At 41.5% G+C, this 23,652-nt stretch overlaps 1 protein-coding gene across 16 annotated transcripts in view; it reads left to right on the top strand.

Moving 5' to 3' along the window:
• The window catches only part of LOC111253805 (semaphorin-1A-like), a 191,223-nt gene that overhangs the window by 138,300 nt on the left and 29,271 nt on the right, over window positions 1-23,652 (top strand). For 7 of the 16 annotated variants that reach the window (XM_086976029.1, XM_022813817.2, XM_086976028.1 and 4 more), the window contains 2 exons: window positions 2,955-3,566; window positions 4,972-5,504. In XM_086976029.1, coding sequence (XP_086832155.1) covers window positions 5,342-5,504 — 163 coding nt within the window. In that variant the 5' untranslated portion in view covers window positions 2,955-3,566; window positions 4,972-5,341. Of the gene's footprint in view, window positions 1-1,897; window positions 2,421-2,954; window positions 3,567-3,934; window positions 4,284-4,971; window positions 5,505-17,002; window positions 17,064-23,652 lie in introns of those variants that run through there. The other 9 variants (XM_086976034.1, XM_022813820.2, XM_022813823.2 and 6 more) reach the window with 4 other exon arrangements.

Here is a 23,652-nt window from a genome sequence, read left to right as displayed (position 1 = left end):
TATTTACGCCCGATGTTGATGGCTCCTGTATGAAAGGGTAAACAGATATTGTAAGATGGAATTTCAGAGGCCGATCTTTTATGGACGAAATTATTGTTATGGTTTTAAACTCGCTTCGCCCCAAACGGTTCGACTTCAGCATAATATTTATCGTCACTTGAATGAAACCTTTTACCATCCCTGTAAGAATGAAGCAGACTTTCGCTTCTAAGGCTACATGGAATCAATATATACATGCAAACGAACGCAATTTATCTGTGCTTTCTGCTAGTTGCCAAAAAACGAGTGCTTTTCTGTTGGTTGTTTACGGCGAGATAATAGACCTAACATGCCTGGAGGAAATTATATTTATAACCAACGAATTAACGGCTCCCTGTGCTTAAGTTCCTTGACTGGCCCCTATGGTAGCTGAGCTGTTTTCGGCCCATTATTACCACATACGATACATAGACTCAGTATATAGGTGCTACTAATTTCCTTAATTCCAAAGTGCTCCCAGAGCGCTTCCCATCACATTGCCTCAGGCCTTATAGCGTCAGACTTGCTTGGTATATGGCAGCCGATGGTGGCCCATTATCTTCAGAACCGCTTCATACCAAGGTCTATTTTATCGTACAATATACTTGGTGCATAATACATGAACTGATGCTAAATTCAAAACACCCTCGGAAGAGCTGACCGATGATGGTATATCGTGGCTCTTCGTTGACGTGAACGAAGCCGACCACTAAACTCATTCATTAAATTTACCGCTTTAACGTTAGTACTGATACATTTGACAGAAGATTTTTGTAATGTTTCTCCGGTTCTTACTGGCAACGGTTAACACTTAGATGGCTCAGAGTGTTTTCCTTGAAAAACACACTTTTATAACAACACCATCGACAACACATACTTTTCGATGCACATTTGTTCCTTCCGTCCCATGACTGTGATTGCCTTTCGGATAAAGTAGCTTTTTTCTGTTCCAATTTTTACCTAAAACATGGCGACCGGCTGAAATAGCATCACATAACCTATGCTATTTTTTTTTCTATTTCCTTTTACCTGTCGTGGCGACTCCCTATGTCGGGTGATAGTGAAACGGCTCGTTTGCTGTCAACGGCGAAACAAACGTAAACTGGTGAGGTATTAAGGAGGGCAAGCAACGATATTACGATATAGTCATTTACGAGGCACACGAAAGGATCCCGAGACAAGAATTGAAAGATCGAACAAATTTGGACGCTACTGGTCTTACCGTTCCTCGTAGTGATGACTCTTTGCACAAACAGGGCTGAACATACTCCCATATGAGATATACATGATGTTATGTTCACCGTCGCGTCGCTTTGAATGCAATTTATTACCTGCATTTGACGTTTGACATGATAACACAATAGGTAAAAGGGAGACTGGGTGCTTCGTCAGCAAGCATTGTGCTATCAGTACCATTATAGTCATGATGCCAATCAGATGCCAGCCCCTGCCGTCCGCTTCAAAACAGAACTAAGACGAGTTACTTGTACCACTATAGCGGCGGCCCCTGTTATTTCTGCTACTTCAACGGCTACAGATACGATGAACAAATGAATAAAATAGCGGTGTAGAGGCTTCTCCATAGACGCACTGATAAAGCTTTGGCCGGGGTGCTCGAGCAGAACTTCGAGTGATGGCACTCGTCAGGAGTGATTTGTTCTTCGGAAGAATGGGGGAACACAAGCGGCAATGGTTCAACGCCCAGAGAAAGTCCAGTGTCAAGATTAGCAGTGCCTTTAGCGGCAACTAGACGTACATATATAGTGTTGTTACAATGCTCAAAGATTGAATAGGATAAGGCATGCATTATCGTCGTTGAAGAACGAAGAGAAAAACGCAACACTAAATCAATGAGATTAAGGGTAAGGAAAAAACGGGTCTAAGTTATTGTTATTATTATTTTTGCTGTTCGAATCCAATGACTATTTCCGACAAATAACACCATGCAAACTGAAAAAATGATCTTGATGAGATACGTGTACAAGTCCACTAAGGTTAGCTAGCTAGCTAGCTATAGATGTTGAACACTTGAAGGGAATCACACATGAGAGCTCACAAATAAGCTCAAAACATTACACAAACATTGTATCTTATAGGCGTATATATGGCTGGCTAATTGGTATCGCTCTTGAAACATAATCCACATGTATTTAATACTTATGAAGAATTAAAAAGATTGTACTATGTTTACCATAGCGCGTTTAGACCTTGAAGAATATGTTATCTAATCCATACGGGCTTAGGGTCATAGGGGTTAGCTAGCTTGGTAAACATAATATTGCCGAATACGGCCGTATGGACTACAAGTAGTAATATTACTTTACATAAACGTCTCTCATACTTTTTTTTAACTAGATTGCGGCCAGACTCGAGAAGGGTTTCTTTATCTTTGTTTCCGCTTGGTAAATTTTTTAAATATTATAGCTTGTACTAGTTGCATTTGAGAGTAGCTAAATTGCAGAAAATAGGCAATTAGTAGGGCCTCTTTCTCTTTTTTGTATTTGGCAAATTTTTTAGACATAAAGGTTATGCCAGCTTTTGTTGCCGAAAAACCAAACAATTTCGCTAAATTTCTAATCGCAGGGAAACTTTCTACCACGATCAAATGTTATTACATCTGATCTTTTTTCTGTTTTTAAAAGGAAATGCTCAGCTTTTCGATACTTTTTTGTTTAAATTTATTATACGACCTAGGCAAGTTTAACGATGATAAACTCTTAAATGTAGTAACTTTTAAAAAGCTTCCAGTTTTTCACACCTTACACGTATTACCTTTTAAGGTCTTCCTTTAGGTTTTTTATGTGAGCATTCGTCATTACCTTTAGGACCTTTTAACCTTTGAGACAAAGTCAATCGGCCAATTACTATGAGTGAATTTCCGCCTCTTTTAATTTCTTGCAGTTCCTTCATATCTAATAACTTTCACATACTTCCAGAAACCAGAAACGACTTTTGTCACTATCGCCATTCCCATAATCGAAGCTGATGCACCAACGTCGCCGCTGGAAAGAGCCCGCCAAACAAAATACACAAACAAACCCGTTTAGACATATGCATCTGTATCATATGATGCCCAGACAACTCTAAAGTTCCCGTACTGGAACGGTGGAAATCTGTCTATCTAGTGAATGTTGACTAAATCATCCATTCGATTTGATTGTGAACAGCCGTCCATAGCTCCACGCTTGAAGCCATATAGACGGACAGCGTCGAACGATGAAGACTAACAAAGTCAGCTTACGGCATACGACCGCGCCAGCGAAACGACCGAATACGCTGTAATATAGGGACCTAACGCGGTTCACCGTTTCAACGCCACTGCGTTGATGCGAACCGTCGTAGTGGCGCAATGAAGAACATTTCGAAGAAATATATTTAAGATGCTATTACCGTAAGCAGATTGCTGTTACAATGCTGTATCTTGCTAAATGCTATTGAATGTTATGGTGACGATTTTGATATTGCCGACGACGATGACATAATGGTGCGTGAGCCTGAATCAGATCTGATAAGATTACGTATACAGCTGATGCATTCGACGGAGCAGAGTAAGTAAAGAGAAAAAAACACATTACTAAATAACAAGTTGCTGATAGCGGGCAAAGTGGGAAATGGATACTAGACTCGGTCTAGGTCTTGATCAAAACCGCAATAAGATACTTAAATTGATACCGAACTGTATAGTATGTCAGGTACGTAGCTAAACGAGCTTTTTGTTATGGTTTACTTTAAAATACACTTTAGTTCAAATGCAGATGAATTTTTGAAGCATGTCCACGATTTTGCTTACATATACACCAGTGTTTCGAGCTTCTTTTAAAACTTTAGCCGTAGCAAGTTAGAATCATAGAGAACGCTGATGAACTAGGTGTGATAATGTAAAAGAATACATGCAGGCTTTAAACCTAAACATCAGGCTCACTGCGCAATCGGCAGCGGGTTAGCACATCCGTGCCCCTGACACACGTCTGCGAGGATCATAATATGTGCGAACGAATATTCGACGGTCTTTGTGAGCTAAAAAAATACTAGATTTTTCGCCCATGACCGCTCGACGATACGGAAGAGAAGTAGTGCAAGACAGACCAGGAAGCCGGGAAGTGTCCCATTAGCGGACCAGGCTTACTTCAGCGAACTTTGTAAGCGTGCAGGCACGAACTACAAGCTGCGGGTCTTGTAATTTGTCGGAATAAAAGCGAGTGGACAAAGAAAAAGCAGCGTGTTGAAGTTGGGGGACCTGTCGTGCTCACGAGACCCGCGAAATTGTAAGCTTAAGCGTTACCAACAGACGAGCGGTGCTCGTTAGGGACACGCTGGATACGATGTGGGAATTATTAGACTGGGCGTTTGGCACAAAGGGCATTCTTGCCCGATATTTTGCTGGAATAAAACGAAAGCAAGCGTTTTGGAGCAATTATCAATGTTTCTAGTATGCGTTAACATGAGGGGTGATCGTTGCCTAATTGCGATAATTATAATTTCAGTAGGTAATTTATTATTACATTTTTGTTATTTTATGTACGTATTTTGATAATAATTATAAGTAGATTAGCTTTTTCACGTTACAGAAATATACTAGTGGGTTAACATAAAAGTGAACTCAAGCTTTCCGCTTATTAACTCAGCTTCAACTGTCGAGAGCTCGCAGCTCAAAGCTTGTTTTCCACGCTATTCGAAAACTTTGTAATAGAAATACTGTCAATAAAAAATTGAAAAAAAAAACGTGATTTTTAGCAATAAACCATACAATAACTTGTAAACTATTAAACTAATTACAATGCGATCGTTCCATAGCTGTGCAATCTTGCCACTAAAAGTTTAGTCTTTTAGGTGACAGTGAAACCAGCAAAAAAAGAAAAAAAGAATATATATATATAGATTAGAAAGCAAAAAAATATTCGATTTTTTACGACTATACAAGTAAAATAACTGCTTATTATTTAATTTTAACAGGACACTATGGTCACGAGTGACGTTGCCGCCGGGGTTACTTGGATGGAGCTGTCGTCTCGTTCAACATCTGGGCTGAAGATACGCTCCACTAGCAACATCATCGAAATCATCGGCTTCGCTGGAGGTATTAGCGTTGTTCGATCAACGTGAGGAAAAATCGGCGATCAGCACAACTCAAGGCCGAGGGCGAGACGCCATCGAGTGGTTTTGCCTTTTACGGCGGCCCCTGAAACTCGCGCTGGGATCCCTCGAACAACCGGGAAAGGTTTGGTATCTGTTCTATAGGCGAACATATACAGGACAAAAAACCAATAAGTCCTGCACCATCACTTGTAACCTTCCCAGCGTTGAGATCACGCCAACTGTCGCAATGAAGGCTCACCACGTCCAAACGTTCAATAATCAGACTCTGCTCTTCAGTCTGATTAACGTGACCTTAGCGACGACGTTGATGTTCGGAAATATGGTTCGTCCCGGCGTCTATGCCGCATGGCAGGACCCACTACCGCCCAGACTTCGCATCAACAACATACGTAAGTCCCTGTTTATATGTATAGATATACATTGTGCTCTGATGAACAGAAATTGTTCACTGATAATATGTACAAGAGTAATGGCATACTCATACGTCTTTGGCCGTGATTATGTGCACTTATGTTTAGTGACATCGTAATAGATACATGATAGATTACGCTCACTTTGGCAATAAGAAACATGGATAAAAGACATGAACCGGCACTAAGGATTTATATAGCATTAGACATGCTCAAACGGTGTTCTAACGCGGTTACAGTATCGACCAGTTGCTTTATTTCAGTACAATAAAAATCGCATACGGAGAACAGGTATTGTTTTTTTCTTTTATCTCTGTCGGTTGTTAGTTTTCCGCTTTCCATTTAGCGGCCTTTTGTTACTGTGCCGAGCTGCATTGCAGGAAACGCAATAAATATACAAATAGACCTGTCTGAGTTTAAAGGCAGTTCATTGACATAATATGTCATTTACAAAAACAATCGCCCCTCACACGTGTTTGAAAAAGAGAAAATTAATCAGATCTCAACGCCGCATGTCGACACCCGTTGACTTGAACGACTCAAAGACTCAGCCCTTAATTCTACTGAAGCAAACCGAGCAAATCGAACTGATATAACTCAATTAGGCTGAACAGTGAAGTGGGGCGTATAAGACGTGGCAAATAGCGCACTGCCCTACCATCGTCTGCTCGTAATTTTCACAAAAGACTGCCAAAAGTGTTGTCCATGCAGAAAAGCCCGGATATGTTTTGGGCTTTTTTTTTCTTTTAGTTGGACAATTTGCCGATCTCCGGCTAGAAGAGGCAAGTTAGCTCTTGGTCGTATAGTTTGAAACTGCCAGGACTGTTACCGTTACTTCTGTGACCAGTCAGCCAATTGCATTAACTTCTTCTTTCTTTAGGAGAGCAACGGTGACCGCGTGTGACTTGATGCGTCTACATAACACTCATTAACGACTACACTTCGTTGCAGTCGTTCCCGAAATCCCGATCCCGAAAATCAATAGGGCTATTTCTCGTGGCCTCCTCTTTCTCGTTACATACGTACCATTGGTACCATGCCACCGATACTCTTGGTGCTAGGCTTTGGGTATTAGAAGCATAAAGCTCTGAAGGCCACAATTGGTGGAAATTTCTTTTTGAAAGTCCTTTTCCCCAAACCAGAAAATAAAAACAGCCTCAAAACAAAACACGTTTAAAGAATACGGTACTTAGATTTAAATAAATCACGCATCCTAAGAGAAGGGTATTGAGGAAAGCTGACACTCTAGGTCGGAAAGCTCTAGGTTGAACTTAACTGTTAAATGGTATATTTGCAAAGTATTCGGTATACATGTCTCTGTTCTGCTTAGCTAAAACGAGCCTTTAATTTACTCAAGAAATACTTTGTTCTATGAATACTACCTATAGAAAATTTGATTCGAAGCATACATATTCCATTTCTCTGGTTAGGCATGCCGCCTGCATGACACGAAAGGAGTGCCGAAACGATCCAGGTGGTAAACACCATTCTCCTCTTAAGGACTTGACTATCAAATAGTGTTTCGTCATTAAGCATTAAAGAGCACTGACCTCCTTAATTTACCGAGAGCTGTCATCGTCACCACATTTGTCCAAGCTTTATCCTATTTCAGCTGTATTTGGCCTCCCTATCCGACCCAGTCAACCAAGTTAGATTGAAAAAACCCCACGGCAAGATATAGCTCGGGGCTTCTCGCCGGTTGGCAGAATAGGGTCATACTATTCTCAAATGGTTTATGCTGTCGGCAATTGAATTAGCAAAACGGGTTTGGTCAAATCGAGTCCATCTCGCTTCCTTAGGTGTCCATATTGCAAATCATTGTCAGCTGCGACCACATTCGATATCCTGTCATTTGCTCCTAGCCCTGTTCTGTCCTGTCTGCTAGTCCCCAATCAAGAGAGGAAATTTTTTCGTGGAATTCGATTTCTTATGATACGAACAACAATTTGAACTCGACAACAGTTTAGGAGGTTTAGTTTCCTCCGTTTTTGTTTGACAGAAGTCCTAGCTGTTGTTAATGGAGGTGAACTATAAAGGGAACCAACGGATTTTGAATACATCAAAAAAATGGGTTTGTTGCACCACGAATCGCTCCATAATATCTCAGTATGTGGCACCTTGTGCTTTTGCTTCGAGAACTCTTGATGGCACCGCAGCACCAAGCACCACAGCGGTGCATTTGCCGATATGACTCTTACATTGGCTGTGGAAAGTGTCTAGTATTGACCAACATGAGAATTCTCTGACCCTCAGTAGTGCATGCCATAGCCATTTTCTGCATTTATGACAAGGAAGTATCGCTTTTTCATCTACTACACCATAATTCAATCTACCTATGTGTTCATCCATAGTACGATCTTTGAGAAGCAAGTATTGCCCTGCCACGGTTCAGAATTGCGGATGAGATGTAACCAGTCCACAGCAGGACCTATCCTCATCAAGTCCTTTAGGCATGACCGGGCAAATCAACGAAGTTGTGTGGCCTGTTGACTGAGTTTGGCAGAACGAAGGGTCTAAGAGTTTCTGCACGAATAGGCCGGAGGATTTTAGAGCTGTGGTGTATCGAGGGGAGTAGTTCCGTAATGTTGATTGATGATAGCCTGCTCCGACAGCGAAAAATGCACTAATATAGTTAAAAATAGTTTAGGATCTATGTATTAATAATACATATCAATGCGAAGGGCTGTGAAGCGTCTGGCTATGATTTGTTTGGATTTGAGGAAGACCTACAAGCGTCATCATCTACTAAGATCTTCGAATAAAATAAAATATATATTCCTTTATTGGTAATATTTTCGACGTGCTTAAAATGATTTTTTATTTGCAAAACCAAGGCTACAACGATCAGCGCGTTTACGGTATCAATTTCGAGACATTCCAAAATAGTTAATGCTACGCCTGGTACATGAGGATACCCACTGAAACCAAGCAGTGACCGCCTTGTAGAAGATTGTAATTAAAATTTGTTTTATATCAAGCGAATTATAGAAATGGAAACTAAACCCAATGACATACGCTTCCCTTGTATATAAAGCACGACATAATACACCTTATATAAAGGTGTATTATGTCGTGCTTTAGGGAGCAAGTAGGTCGGTTAGAAAAGTCAAGTTGCGACAATTATAGGTTATTGTGAATTGAGACTAGACGTATCAATCTCAATATCTGCAGATTTTCAACTAAGACCTTAGAATCTCCAATAACTATAAGCTAGTTAAAATCGACGCGATACTATTCAATATAATTCGTCAGCGAGAATAGGACAAGCCTTAATGGCAGGTACCGCTAACTGGGTGCGATATCAGTAGAGATTCCACTGCTAACACTATGTGTGACACTTGTGGGAAAGGTGAAAAAAAAAAGGACCAACTTCGTTCCTTTGCAAATATGTATAGGTGTGTGTATGTCTCAACGCGTTCGTTCTATCGACTGTAAATCTCAGTGACGTGACCAGTAGACATGCGAGCTGCGGTGCAAACGTTCGCCATTTCCGACGGACCATGAGTATCATGTTTTCTCGCCCAGTCTTAAATGGCTGACCGTTCCGAATCGAACTCTGTTAGTCGAGCGAATGAACGTAACATATTAGACAGGACTTTTTTTCCAACCCATCCTTGTCGTCTTTATCTTGACGATGATGACCGCATTACACTCCCTAGTGCCTGAACGGAGTCACGCGCCAGCAGTCGCTACGAGTTTCAAGCTTGTCGGTATGTGTGAGTTTGGATGTGTTGGTCTATGCTAACAAGCAGCCGACACCCGGAGATCGACAGCAGACAACTCGTCTGCTTGTCACGTTTCTTTTCTACCTGAGCGTTTATCGCGTCCTCGCAACGGACCGATTAGGTGCGTTCAGAAATGTCACCATCGTCGCTTTATCGCTTTTCGGTGACACTTACTCGTCGTTTCATCATTTCTAAGCCGTCATTGAACGTAGCCCCCTGGATGTCGCTACTGCTGTTTCTAGTTGACGCCGAAGATCATTCTTATGGACGGTTATCGCGTGTCCATCGACAACCGCGTTACTAAAATGAGTTTGTACTGCCACCACTCCCCACCCCAAGGATAGCGACGTCACGGCCTCTACTGTTAAACCCTCCTCTAGCGGCATCGTTGTCAAGCGTGTTGCACTCGAACGCGGCTTTGAAGGGGCCGAAAACTATAAAGGCAACGCTGTTTGTATACGCTGTAGAGTGGTGCTATGATATTTGTTGCCATCTCCTAATTTTACCAACTTTCACATATGTATCTTATGATGATGGCAGTTGTGGCTCTTAGCCGAGCTTCTCGCTATTAAATCAACGTTGATATATGCCTATAAATGACGGTACAGCTACTGTGAGCGACGTCTCATGCTGGAGGCAGCGTGTCGCGTGACCGACACACGCTAACACTGGCTACAATAATGACAGACGCAGTATAAGATGTCGCTCTGACTGACAGGATTCTATCGTCGGCCCACATGAGATCCAACTTGACGGTACCGTGCGCTACCGTTGCCTCATCTAGTTTACCAGTTTCGATACGACTACCGCTTATAGGACTACATTATATGTGCTATAATTATCGCACGCACTTTTCTTCATGCAAGCTGTGAAACCCTCGTTGTCGAATTCGTCTCTGTGCAACAGTACCTTTGAAGAAGCTTAGACTAGCCACCCAAATTGCTGGTAGAGCTGCTATATACAATTACGTCATCATAATATTGGCCAGGAGAAGATTCGTACGAGCACTCGTGAAATATACGCTCATACAACGATCAAGCGTATAATATAGAATACCTGTATAGTTGTGATCTAACATATATAGTTTAGCCAATTGTCTGCTACATGGCTGTGTGGCAATAGGACCAATGGCGAGTGAAATTCAGCATTCGGAGCATAATTCAGTCGATACCTATCTCGGTCGGCCAACATGACAAGGAGGGGTGTCCATTACATCAATTTTATACATAAAATTGTGGATCTGCAACGAATATATAAGGTACCTTCCGAACTAGGCCACCAAACATTAGCAATACGACGGACGGAACGTGGTGGGGTTGGGAGGAAGAGGATGCATGCAACAGTCTTTTCGATTCGATTCGATCAGGGAAAACGAACATTGGGTAGAGACAAATGGAAAAAAGGGAAATGTCCAGATAATAATGAAGAGTGAAAACATTATATATATACATGTTATACATCCATACTATTTATCTAGTTGGGCATAATTGGATTGTCGTTATGAATCTGCACCAAAGTAGTGGTCTGTTGATGTCTACATTGAGCTGTGTTTGTGTTGGAAAACCAGTGCATGATTATCCATTACTGATAAAAATTCAGAAGGAAGGAGGTGTGGAGAATGAGGGTGACCGCAGGCTTCAGGTAGCTGATTAGCTGGCTAGTTTGGCGGGTAGATAGGACAGCACATACAGCCGACTCAGACTCGCGCGTGGTCAACGTGCGTACCCTACGGCCTAATTACTGTTCACAATTGCGTGCCTATTTGGTCTTCATTAGTCGTATCGTACTGGTTGTAACAGTAGTAACTAATAGCGATTGCAGTAATACTAGCCATTTACAAAAGCAATGGCGGTACCGGACATCAAGAATTTGAAGCAGTTACATTTTGCCACTTGGAAGGCCTCTTTTGTTGTTGTTTCTCTACCGTGGCAAATCATCTAATGACGTCTGGTCTTCGATCAGCAACTATGGCCATCATAATTACTGAATAAGACCACTAAATAATAACTAATAATAACATTAAGTGCTCATATGCTATATAACTGATTTCTACTTTACCCTTTTATATCACTAAGTTAGGGCTTCCGCCTCTTTTAGGCCTACCTTGGATGATGTGCAAGTAGCTGTTGTTGCCGTCGTACGACTAGCTTCCTTCGCACCGGTGCGACAGCCTAGGGCCATGTAACGACTATATAGCGCATAGCTGCCGCGATACGTCCACCTCGTCAGTCAGCTTCGCGAAAGAGGAGTTGATCGTGCCGACCACGAAACGGTGACAAAACGGGCCCATATGACAGAAATATCTGTGCCACTTTGGCCGCTCGTTGCTTGTTCCGAGCACGAAATGAAGACGACACTCTGGTCGCTTTCCTTATGTGATCTGGCCAAAGAATAGAGAGGACTAATGGAATTATCATTACAGCCAGTACTTAAAGATATTAAACAGAAACCCTAATATCTGCCGTGCCCGATTTCTGTATATGAGCCCATTGAATTAGCCATGCATTATCGTGTAGCCGGTAAACAGGCCGACGGAGCGGCTTTTCAGTAAACGCACTTGTTGCGATAAAGCACAACGCGCAACTATAATAACGCTATATTATTATGTTATTTTGCCTCTGCATGTGTTGTCGTCATCTGAGGCACCTGTGAATGGCGATTTGTCTAAGGAGCGGCAGCTAATGGTGATATCCTCATAATTTCCTGAAAGGTATCTAGGTTCTCCATGATAGGGTAGCGGCAATACGTTGTCGACTAAACTTTCGGATACGTAAAGCGGTTTTTAGGCTCGAAATCGGACGAAGACATACTTTGCTTTGTGTCGGAAAAGAGCAGCTGTTGAGCGCAATAGAATCGGAGCTACAACACAATGCATTTATTAGCACCATTTCCGCCAAGCGAACAAACGAGAGGACAATTGACAAGTCAGAAGCCATAGAACAAAAAAAAAAAAAAAAATGCAATTTTGGCTGGGATATCTAGCGCACATGGACTGAATGGCTATTTTAAGTATAATTTAGCGTTCATAGAGTGTAGCGATTTCAGTGTAGAAAAAAGTTCGGAACCCATGTATATGCACACATATGTGACAACTGAAAGGATAACAATAACTAGATCCTTGAGGACTATCTTCTCTTGATGACGGCCCCGTAAAATCTACAAAAATGAAAACAGTTGTGTGTTGCCAGCATTTCAACGCCAAATGCGTTCCCTAGTCAGTCCACTGACTCATTCAGGAAAGGTGCGACCATGTTCTAATAAATCAGACATGATTTACCAAATAAACTAATAGCGATCTATAATTCAGGCTCAGTGCAGACTTAGAATAAACATAGGTGGCCGTGCAGAGATTTGATATCCTTAATTACAAATCTTTAAAATGATACTTCTAAAAACACTGCCCCATCCACGCCACGGACCGGTGCAATACCTTCGATATTCAGATGTTAACGAGCATTCCTCCAGGACTCACCATGGCCGCGCTTTTGAACTTACATTAGTCAGCGAAAAAATCGTTCGTCCACGCAGCGTTGACGTGCGATCTACACCAGGCGGCTGGTGTTTCAACCATCTAGTAGTTCCTCTCCTTCTTTCATTAAGACTTTAAGCCTTCGCTGGCATCTTTCATCTTGACGGTGATTCTTCAGAGCGTGTAAGCCCATCACAACCCCGATAACCAGCTGGGAAGGATTTTCGCTTCGATGGATGGCTTCTGCTCCAATTTGAAGGAATTTGCCAAGCCGCGTTATTCCCAAAGGAAGAGTGTTGCTTCTTACGGGCGCTAATTACCTTCCCACATCAGCAATCTCTTAATTTGATTTCCTTACAATAACAAAGTTAACAGATGAGCGGCTTTGTATGTGTGCATATTTACACATTTTGACATATATATATATATATTCCATAATGTTTCTATCATATATTGTCTTTTCTTTTTTAGTCAAAATAGTGTAATCTATCTCTATAGTAACATACTTCGACGTTCGTTGACTGCTGCCACCGTATTTATACCATTGTATGAATACAGTGGGCGTATTCATACTGTGTCGTAATGATGCGTATCGTAATTCCGCCAAAAGTCATCATATAAACAAACATGCAAAACTAATGCATTATAATCTCATACAAATGCGAAGCCAGAATTTCCTATTTTCATAGTTTAGTTTTTTACAAGACCGAGGGGTTTAGAGGGCAAAACGACGTCGTATTTCTGATACATGACAGATCTTCACAAGCCGTTCCAAAATGAATGGCTACACATATCTGTTTGTGTGTAATAAACGCACAATGTGGAATTAGGAAAATCTGGAAAATGGTCAATGTCTATCCCGCTCACCTTCGCTCAGCCCTGGACATTTTTGCTTTTCCTAAAAACTAACAATTTCAGGTAAAGAACATGCCAGTGACGCTGCTACTGATGATTGTGATCCTGACATTGATGCTGCGGATAGCGGAGACGGTTCCGGCCGCAAAAAGGATAAAATATGTTAAAATATTTATCTAGTAATATATGACTTTTAAGCACTTAAAAGTCTGATCATGAAAAATGACATTGAAATTTTAGTAAAGATCTGATACTGCAATAAAAATCTGCTTCAGCTTGTTTTATCTAAATTAAAAATTTTTGTTTTCAAAGGATATCTATGCTTAAATGTTTATAATTTATAAATTTTTAATATTTTATTAAATTAAAATGTATTAAGTTAAATGCAGACTAGCTTCCAGGCGTAGATTGGGGCAGGAACGACTCCAATAGATCCTGTAGACCTGTCACGGCCTTAATCGCACGGTTGATATTCGCTCAAATGAGAAGCAAAGTAAACGAATTAAGGGGCACTTGCCTCTTTGACCAATTTCTCCTTCTGCATCGGCAGTGCTAGTTTACTGTTATCTATTCTATTATGTTTCACGGGTGTTTGTTTTCGACATACCTAGTCAGTAGGATCCGCTAAAAGAAGACTGAGTTCTATTTTCTAGGATATTCCCGGGCGATCTCTTGGCCTATGCCTTTATCATCCTCTCGTTAAGATCTGCTTCAAAGCAAAACTCTAGATTGTCTGTTGAGGCCTGCGACCGTAACGATGACAACAACGACAAAAATAACGAGAATAAATTCACTCATAGTCTTTCGCAGTTTACTCAGGAGCGTCGCTCAATGTTTGTTGGATAACAAATATCGAATGCGGCGGTTGTGACTAGCGCAGAAAGCTTAATCATGGTCCTCAATTTCATCGCATAATGCCTCTGCAATTTCTTCTTGTGTCGCTGATGGATACCTGTGAGTTTTCTTGAAAAATCCCGTAGGAAAGCTAAATGATCCTTGCACTCTTATCAATCGTCCGGCGCTAACTGATGTTGTAAAATATGCATAAAAAGCATATAAAAAAGCAGAGGACTGTCACCAAATAATAATGGCGTCACTATAAGAGGGTCCTTAATATTGAGGTGCATGATCAGATCACAAGCGTACAATTGAAAACTTTCAATGAGAGAAAAGTTAGCTCAGTATTTAGCCTTCGGAAGTCGCAATCGCTGTTTCCAGTGCGTGTTACGCATTCCAGAAGCTTAGAAAAGTCTTGACGGATCTATTCGAAACACACGATTTGTTATAACTGGCTATTAATTCAAATGATCGACAGACAAGAACATTTTCGAACAGAATGACACAAAAAATCGGCCTCGTATTTGCTCGATTTTCATCGACAGTCAAACAGTAACCAATAATATGACCAACATTCTTCTACTGTTCAATTAACAGTAACAACGATAAGGATACGCAAAAATAAGTGCAGCAATTAACCCAGTTGATGCCGAATTCGATTCTAGTCATAGTTACATCGTGTGCAGTCACGTTTACGTTAAGTACTGCCGTATAACATCATAGAAGTTCGGTACGGGAATCGTCGGGGGGTGCTTGGAGGACATAGCGTGTGCGATATAATAGAAAAATAAATGACTGAGTTATAAGTTTAGTTAAAGCGCTAGTCGTTCAGCAGGTTCAATATTCTTACTGCACGATACAATGTATTGGTAGAATTTCCATCCATCGAGGAAGCAAGCCTCCCTAAGTTACATACGAAGTCGAATCTCTCTCTCGCCTTCTCTCTTTCATTTCATTTTTTTCTTATTTCATTCAGAATACTTTGAATAGTTCAAGTCGTTTTCAATAAGCGGAGTATAATAATGCAACATACATTATTGGTCCTTAAGCTTATTATCACCTTTAAGAACCGTTCATACAGATCCTTTTCAGGAGTTTGAAATACGCGACTTCTAACACAGTTACAAGCCTTGTACTGTTGTGCCTGAAAACTGGTTTGGATTATCAGTGGTAATTTTGCGACTGTCAAGCTGTTCTCTCATACAAATGCCGCGATTGGATCTTCTTTGTTTGAAGGATGTTGACTCAAAGCATGTGTCCTTACCAGCATGCGCGCCCATGTACTCCTTGCTTCTTACAGCTGCCGACACGATCCATCGCCGTTCCCTTGAATACAAACATACGATTGCTTGTACGTGCGCTAGTCCCCGGTATGTTCCATGGTTTGGTCTTTAGTCCGGACTCATTCCTCGAGGTCGGCAGTGGCAACAGCAGCCGCAGCTGCGGCAGCAGTTAAGCCCTATGAGAGCCGATTACAAGTCGGCACACAATTCGCCATCGAGGTGTAGGAGCAGTCTACGCCATTTCATTTGCATGAAAATAGGTATCTCAACGAACAATCCTGCCTCTGTGTTTGGCTGGGTGCCTGGCTACAGATTCGGGCTCTCAATCGCAGAACGTCCCACCTTCCATCCGGAACACACTTACACATTCAAGGGCCGTACGCAAGACGAGTGACAGGCGAAACGGAGAGAAATTTTGCGTGATGAAGTTGAACCCACGTGGAACACAGCGGCGAAGCGCCCCTGCAAAATACATGAGGTCTTACCTATGTACACATTGTCAAACCGACACAATCGATTGGTCTGGCCGGTTTTGGCTACGATTTTGAGAAGACGAAAACGATGGGAGAAGCAAAGATGAGGAACGGGAAGCTTCACGAGGATCTCAAACGATGTGATGGCATTGCTAGCCGAAGCAACCATTGTGACGCTCAAACTCAATACCGGTAGCACCTACACAAGCTTAGCGTCTGCAATAGAAGCCTCAAAATCGGTTTCTAACGCCGACGAACTATATGCAGCGTGGGTTTTATTGATCGGCAACTGGACACAATCAGTAATAAGCTTTTCATGGCAGCCGTTTTGAAAAATAGACCACGGCCCCGATAATGAGGTACATATGCTTGCACGTGCTAATAGACGATATAACAAGTTATTCGAAAGAAATTGATTTCCCGAGGCAAACGAAAGTCAGTTGGGGTGACCGAAAAATGGTCTTCGCTTCAAATACTAAATTAAATATATACGGCATAAGGGTTTTGCTCGACGTTTGTTAGTGTAATTAAATAATCAGAACTACTTTAGATTGGATAAGGGATCCTGTTATTGCTATGGCACGATAGTCAACAATGATTTCGAAAACTGTGTTTCCTTCCCCCTTATGACAGCGTCATGGCGTGTCCACCCCCAAGAGGTAGCGCCTAGCAGTTAGTGGAGATGAGAGAGCCAAATAATGAATAACAAACAAAGCTACGGGTATCGTATAAATAGAACTTTAGTGATGAGTGGATGGTTCTTTCATTTAGCAGTTCAACAATGGCAAAAGTTCGTAATAAGTTCTTCGTTTTTAATTTTCCTGATTTCACTCAGCGATCTCCGATGGGAACACGACCCTGCGAGGCCCCAATGGTCAACGGAATCAGCTCTCAATGTATGTACATCTTAAATATCACCGTGAGTTTATTTGCCTGGCATTGGAGCATTCGCAGGACATCTTGACCACAAGCTTTGGCATATGCGATGCCAAAGACGAGTGCTCAGTGCTTCGATTGCTAGATCCACAGTTATAGTATCTATACATCGTAACTCATAGGCGTGATTTGTTATAGTTGTTGTTGTGTACATTGACCTATTATGAGAGAAGATAGATTGTGACTTCATCACTGCAGCAGATCATGTTCTTCCCAAGATGTTGGTTGCTAATTGTCGGCATGTGAAGGCTCGAGCGGTAAAAGGCTAGTGTCACTAGCGTTAACGGTATGCATCTCAAAGGAACTGCATTCACTTTCCCTTCAGACCCCACGCTAGCATTAAGTTCTATCATTTTTATCAAAATATTATTAGGAAATGACTTTAGTGGGTGGGATAGGTAAAATAGTGAAGCTGCGAGTAGCAAGGGAAAATGGGTTACTTAAATTATAAAAGGTATACAAGACTAAATACGTGTGAAACCTGAATATAATTTAATCGGTTATTTTTATTATATATAAGTGGATTGTGTTATATCTTAAACGATTAATTTTATACCATTATTGCTTGATAGCATTTGATCACACTGCTATGTTTGTTACGCCTCGTAGCCTCTCGATTGTTTGAGAGCCGGTTAATTTTTACAGTCTGATCATCTCATTTTCTTTTCTTGAAATAGAAGTCAGTCCTAGAGGCTGGCTGGTTCGTACAATATAAGAACTCAGCTAAACTAGGAGTCAGTTCGTTAGCCGATTGTTGTGCTAGTCGCCAGTATCCTGAAGGGTTCTACGCGTTTTTTTGCGGCGTGGCTCGAACCCTGACGAAGGTCGAGTCGAGAAAGACTATCTCAGAGTCCGCTGTTGCTATTACCGATACTATCAAAAAGAAACGTAGATAACTATACACAAAATGACTATCAACCGTCTGAAAGGTCTTAGAGGGGCCATTGGGACTGCAGGAACAAGTTACATGAGACACGCTACACTGCGCACATTCGAGGCAAAGGGTTCGGCCAAATTAGCGAGAAACGGCTGGCGTGTTCGACGCATGGGGCACTACTATTCTCAGCGGAAGCATTGGTAAATAGAGCAAGTCATAGCCTAAATTAGGACCAAACGGGCTTGATAAAGCAGGGAATTTTTGCATCTGTCCGAATACCTATGCGAAGCACGCCGAAATACAGGCCATTCCAATGTTGGAAATTCTGACGGGTGAAAAAATATCACCCACTTTTCCTGTGGAGCAGGATGACTTCAATAAAAAAAATACTAAAGGAAGTGAAATAAAGAGAAGAAAGGGAAGGGAAGCAGTATACGGACTGTGACGACGACGCCAGCGTGTTTAGTTGAAGGGTACAGAATGATGCTCCAGCTTACTGAGCTTGACTATGGCATTACTCCCAGAGCGCGTCGTTTAGAGACAGCGTGTTTTGGGTCCGGCTTAAAGGCCGAAGGTGGAGGCTTAGAAATGAAAATAGAGACGGCAGTTGCAGTAGCGGCAATCATGTGTGCAATCTATCAACAAGACAAACCAAACGAATTCAGTTACCTCCAGCTGTATTTGGTGCTGCTGTCCGCCTCGCTTGCGCTCTGCCCTGTGTAGCCCTTGTTGACTTCAATGCTCCCTTGCCAGCCCAGCCAAACTCACGCTGTCTTAACCTCCCTTTGAGCCCTCACCCGACATGTGTTGCCTATACGTCGAGCCCGCGAATATTTGGAACTACAGGGTACGCTTTTGACAGCATATACTTTTAGTTTTATAGCGGCGGTGCAGGTGATAATCGTGAGCGATGCCAGTAATTGTCAGTGCGCTTTTTTTAAACTTCTCGTTCTCCGTCTTTTACCTGGTCCTTCAGTGTTCGTTCATCTTTGTGCATTCTCTTATTCGCCGTTTACCGGTAACCAAAGCTAGGCCTGGTCAGCTCTCGGAGTGCAGAAGCTTAAGGGGTGATGCCCTTTTTAAAGTTGGTTAGTTTTCTTTCACTGTTAACTGCTTTACACTTCTATATAATCGAACTTGCTACTTGATTTGTTGTCCGCCGGCGGTTCGTTAGCCCTAAAGAGACATTTCCTCATCTCGGTATGTTCCTTTGGGAACCAACGGGATGGGAAATGAAAGTGAGAAGGAAGCCCTGAACCTGGGATAGACCAGTTGAACTGTCCTAAAACAGCGTTTCGTCCCCAAGCTGTTGTTCTGTAGCGAAGAGTGCCTATCTGGCTTTTCATTACTCCAATCAATCAGTTGTCTACCAGAGGATGCTGGTCACTTCTGTCCTTCCAGCCTCGCAGTAAATGAAACTAAGAACGAGGCTGTGACTTTCCACTGTCCTGTTTGTACCTAACTGCTGATTTAAGCCCCCCTATTACCTTACCCCTGCCAGCATGTAGTATTTCTGCCGTCTGTATCGTTATCATCCGGGCCCGAACAGGCTTTTCTGGGCCTTTATCGGCTCAGACAGCCAAAATTTGTTACGTAGGTGTGAATATGTTTATCTTATGCTTGCAAGGCGTACCTTTATCGTCGGGCGCATTTATTATCAGACAGAGTGTCTATATATTTAGTAGAGTTTGCTTGCCTAATTTTCTTGGAAACGTTCACTTCTGACAGTTTTTCTTTGTATCCAGCACTTGAATCGCCGAAAATTTCAATAGCAGGAACTGCAAAATGCTACCTGGGCTTTAGGTAAATACTTACTTATTTGCTGTTATTTTTGCCTGTTCTAGAGTAAATTCTTCTTTCAACAGAGAATATTGATACTGAGTTTATACAAGCACTACTTGTTGCCTGTTCTGCTGTTTATAGTAGTCGTATGTATGATAAAAAAAAATATAAGAAAACGGCCATTGTGTGCTAAAGATAACGTAAATTTTTTTATTGTCTTTCTCCAATTGAAGCAAACATATATTGAGAGAAGTTAAAACTATAGGGGCAATGCGTAAAAACTAATCTTCCTGTGAAGACAACAAAAAATAGGTCTTCGAGCAAAATTTCTATGACTAAACAACTCGAACAAAAAGTAACCTTCTTCTATAAGAGGCTGGGGACTAAATACGTACCTGTTGACATCGTCGACGGACTCATCAACAGACAGGCCTATTGAACGATTGATGAAGGCAGGAGGACAACATTGAGGGCAGCCAGTGAACTGCATTGGGTCACATATGCAAATATGTTTGTTTAAGAATACATAAAGCGTGGAGCGACGCGATAATCGTCACTGGTAGATGATTTATATCAAAGGCGACGATGTCATCCTTAAGTATAATATATACATGCTTATATAGAATAAAAGAAAAAAAATTATGTTAATTGGTTTGCACCTTAGCTTAGGAGACGCGAAAGCCAAGCACCGCTGATCCACCGGCGTAGATAGCGCTAACACTTGTCCATGTAAGATCTGTATATTATAACAGATATGAACTATCGGCTTAGGCTGTAACTTTTGTCCAGTAAGCCTACATCTTATCAGTCGTTCGATGAACTTGAACGTGCTCAAATCGAGAGGTTCTGGACATGTGAAATATAGAACTATTATACATATATCTCGATAATATCAGTCACACTTATATGTATTTATAAAAGCAGCTGTAAATCACAGTAACAATACAGTCCATTCCCTAGTGAAGCAATGGCCTTTGGTCTGGATTCTGAACGAAGCGATCAGATTGTACTCGTACAACAGCACTGAATGAGCAATATTTATTTAGTGTTTTGCCATTTGGCTGGACTTATAGTAATATTAGTAATAGATATATGATAACATGAGTGATAGATTAGGAAGTTACTCACATAATTGTTATCATATGCTAGATAACAACAACATTGCAATTCTGTAAAAAAACAGCGCCATCGAGGACGGCCGTATACCTGCTTGCCCAAAATAACAGCGTGTTCTAGGTAAACTCAAAAGAGTATGTTTAACATTTGGACTAAGCTAATAATCTATCCAGCAACCTATGTACTTGAGTAGTAATGTGCTCCCATGACAGATAACAAGGTGACTTGAAACTAATCTCTATCTGATCTAGTTCTATAGATATGTTTATTGCTGGTGATTGTTGTTATAATTCGCATTTAGGCTTCTATATCGATTTAGCCCGTATATCTTTTCCCTAAAGTTAATTGGGGTTCGTTACTGCTGCACTTCGTCACCGCCGCACTTCGTCACTGCCTGAGCATTCAAGTGAGGCTTATATTATTAATGAGAGGTAGCCTAACAATGTATCAGGCCAAAAGTCAATAAAGTCGATTTTGTACAAAGGATGTTACTCGTCGGGAACGATTTGAATATTGTCGTCATACATTTATACTGCTTTGGAATCGACTAGATCGCTAACTGAAATCCACTAACCACTATATATTCTCTACTGCATTGATGGCTGTTATAGGACTCCTTCTGTTATTGTTTATATTGGGCGCGTTAAGTTAACATAGCTTTTGCATTAGCTACATTAGCACGCAGATGCGGTATCGGGCCAAGAAGGGACTCTGGCGTCGTTTATACAACAACGATATAATTGTAACTTTCTCAAACTTCTCTAACGTGACCAGCCGCATTAAAACAACTAGGTCTATGCATATACACGATATGTTGATCAGCCAACGGTTAGAGGTCATTTACTATAATGCAGCCGCTATTGACCGTGGCTGTAAAATCTTAATTTCATCTGACGATATATCACCTAAACAGTCTTCCCGTCTAGTAGAGGAAGAACCAGTTCGTCAGAAGGCTTCGATTATGAGCTATAATATATTATTATTACCATCATCTCGATTGTTAAGTACTTAATCATCATTTAGGACAATGATAAGCGTCCGATGCCAATCGGTGTTAACGAATAGCGGTGCCGATCATCTGTTTTGTACGTAGCGCAGTGTTGTACGAGGTTCGCTAGTTTCTCTACTTTGGCTGTCTTTCTTGACGATAGTTTGTTACTGTTAATAGGCTATCTAGTCCTAATAGGTTTTGATTAGAAGTAGCGCATGCGTCATAGGCGTCCAACTGTTCCGTAGACTGGCCATAGTTAATCAATTGGACTGACCCTTGAAAGCTTGCTTAGTCACTGGCTATAACAGTTTGGCGAGAAAGCTATTCGTAAAGAAAACCTCTCCAGATGACAGATGATTGTCCATGAATTAGGTCTCTTTTTGTCATCCAGAACGTTCTGTGTCGCAGAGCACGATGCTCCCTGTGTCAATTGTTGATTTATCATCGTAACTCAACTGTAGAATGGATTTTTAGTAAAAAGAAAAAAACTAAAGGCTATCCTTATTGTCTACAGTTTAACAGTTTTTTTTTCTTATGCACAATATCAATCACAAACAGGAAAAAAAAGCACAGAAATGATACATCAACCCCCACAAGGACCATAATCAATTTTGCAATAAATATAATAGGAATTCAAACTAATGCTAGCTTGCGTGTAGATCTACAGTACATCAATGGTAAATAAACACAACATTTTTAAGAAATAACAAAAACTAAAGAAGGAAAATTTATCAGTTACCGCGGCAGCGACAGCAGCGGGAACTTAGGTAAATCGAAAATGTGTATAGCAATTTATCTGGCCACATAACCAAATACGACTTGACCATGATCTTGAACTTAGTCGCACGTCCCGCTGTTCACGAGCTGGTACAAATAAGCGACAAAAAATAAAGTTCGTCACGAGATTGTCCAAAACATTAATCCTGACCCTGATCGAAGAAGAGCCTGCACATGTCGTAGCAGTCACGACGTGCCATCTCCGTCGATCGTTTTGCTGTTGCTGACGGTTGTTTCTCAAAATTGCACAATATTATGTTATTCCTGTTCCCTGCCAAACTGTCAATTGCGCTCGATGTGATAGGACGGCGACTGCGGATCGGTACGAACAAATTCGCTCAAAATGAACAGCGAAGCACGAAACATAATCGACCACATTCTGGTGCTAGCGGCCACGATTATCGTAGCTGGGTCCCTGTATCTCCATACTAAGCATTCTATATGGATGTACGTATCGATATGATCGTCTGACTACTCCTCTGACGCTGTTCTATCAGTTCGCTTCATCTGCTGCAACGGTGGCTAACTTATGTACGTATGTATGTACATACAAGTTGTGACTTTTATTATTATGACTTGTATTTGCCACTAATGTAGCTGTCGCTACCACACGCAAGGCAACCATTGCCCATACTGCGATTTGCACTATTCGACTATTTCGAAACTTTGTAGTAATGCGGCCGGCGGCCACGAAGAGGTCATGCTATGGGCAGACGGTGTCGTCAAAGCGCGAAGAAACGTTGATGCTGTTGAAGATGAATGTACTGTAGTAGCTGCATGGCAACCGTAGGATTCAAGAAACGATCGAAGAGGGTCGAACAGAAAGGCAAGAAGAAGACCAGAAGAAGATTTGAAATTGGCAGCAATCAAACGTTTCACTTTGTTATATTGTGCGTGTCGTCGCGGATGGTACCTGGCTGGTAATAGCGATGCTGCTCTCGGCGCTAATGATGACGATAATTAGGCTTTTGCCGTATCAACTGCTTAAGTTGATCCGCGCATATAT

This window comes from Varroa destructor, unplaced genomic scaffold (assembly GCF_002443255.2).
Source record: "Varroa destructor unplaced genomic scaffold, Vdes_3.0 BEIS01000007.1, whole genome shotgun sequence".
NCBI lineage: Eukaryota > Metazoa > Arthropoda > Arachnida > Mesostigmata > Varroidae > Varroa > Varroa destructor.
The sequence above is the reverse complement of the archived record's forward strand: the minus strand, read 5'-3'. Positions and strand labels throughout refer to the sequence as shown.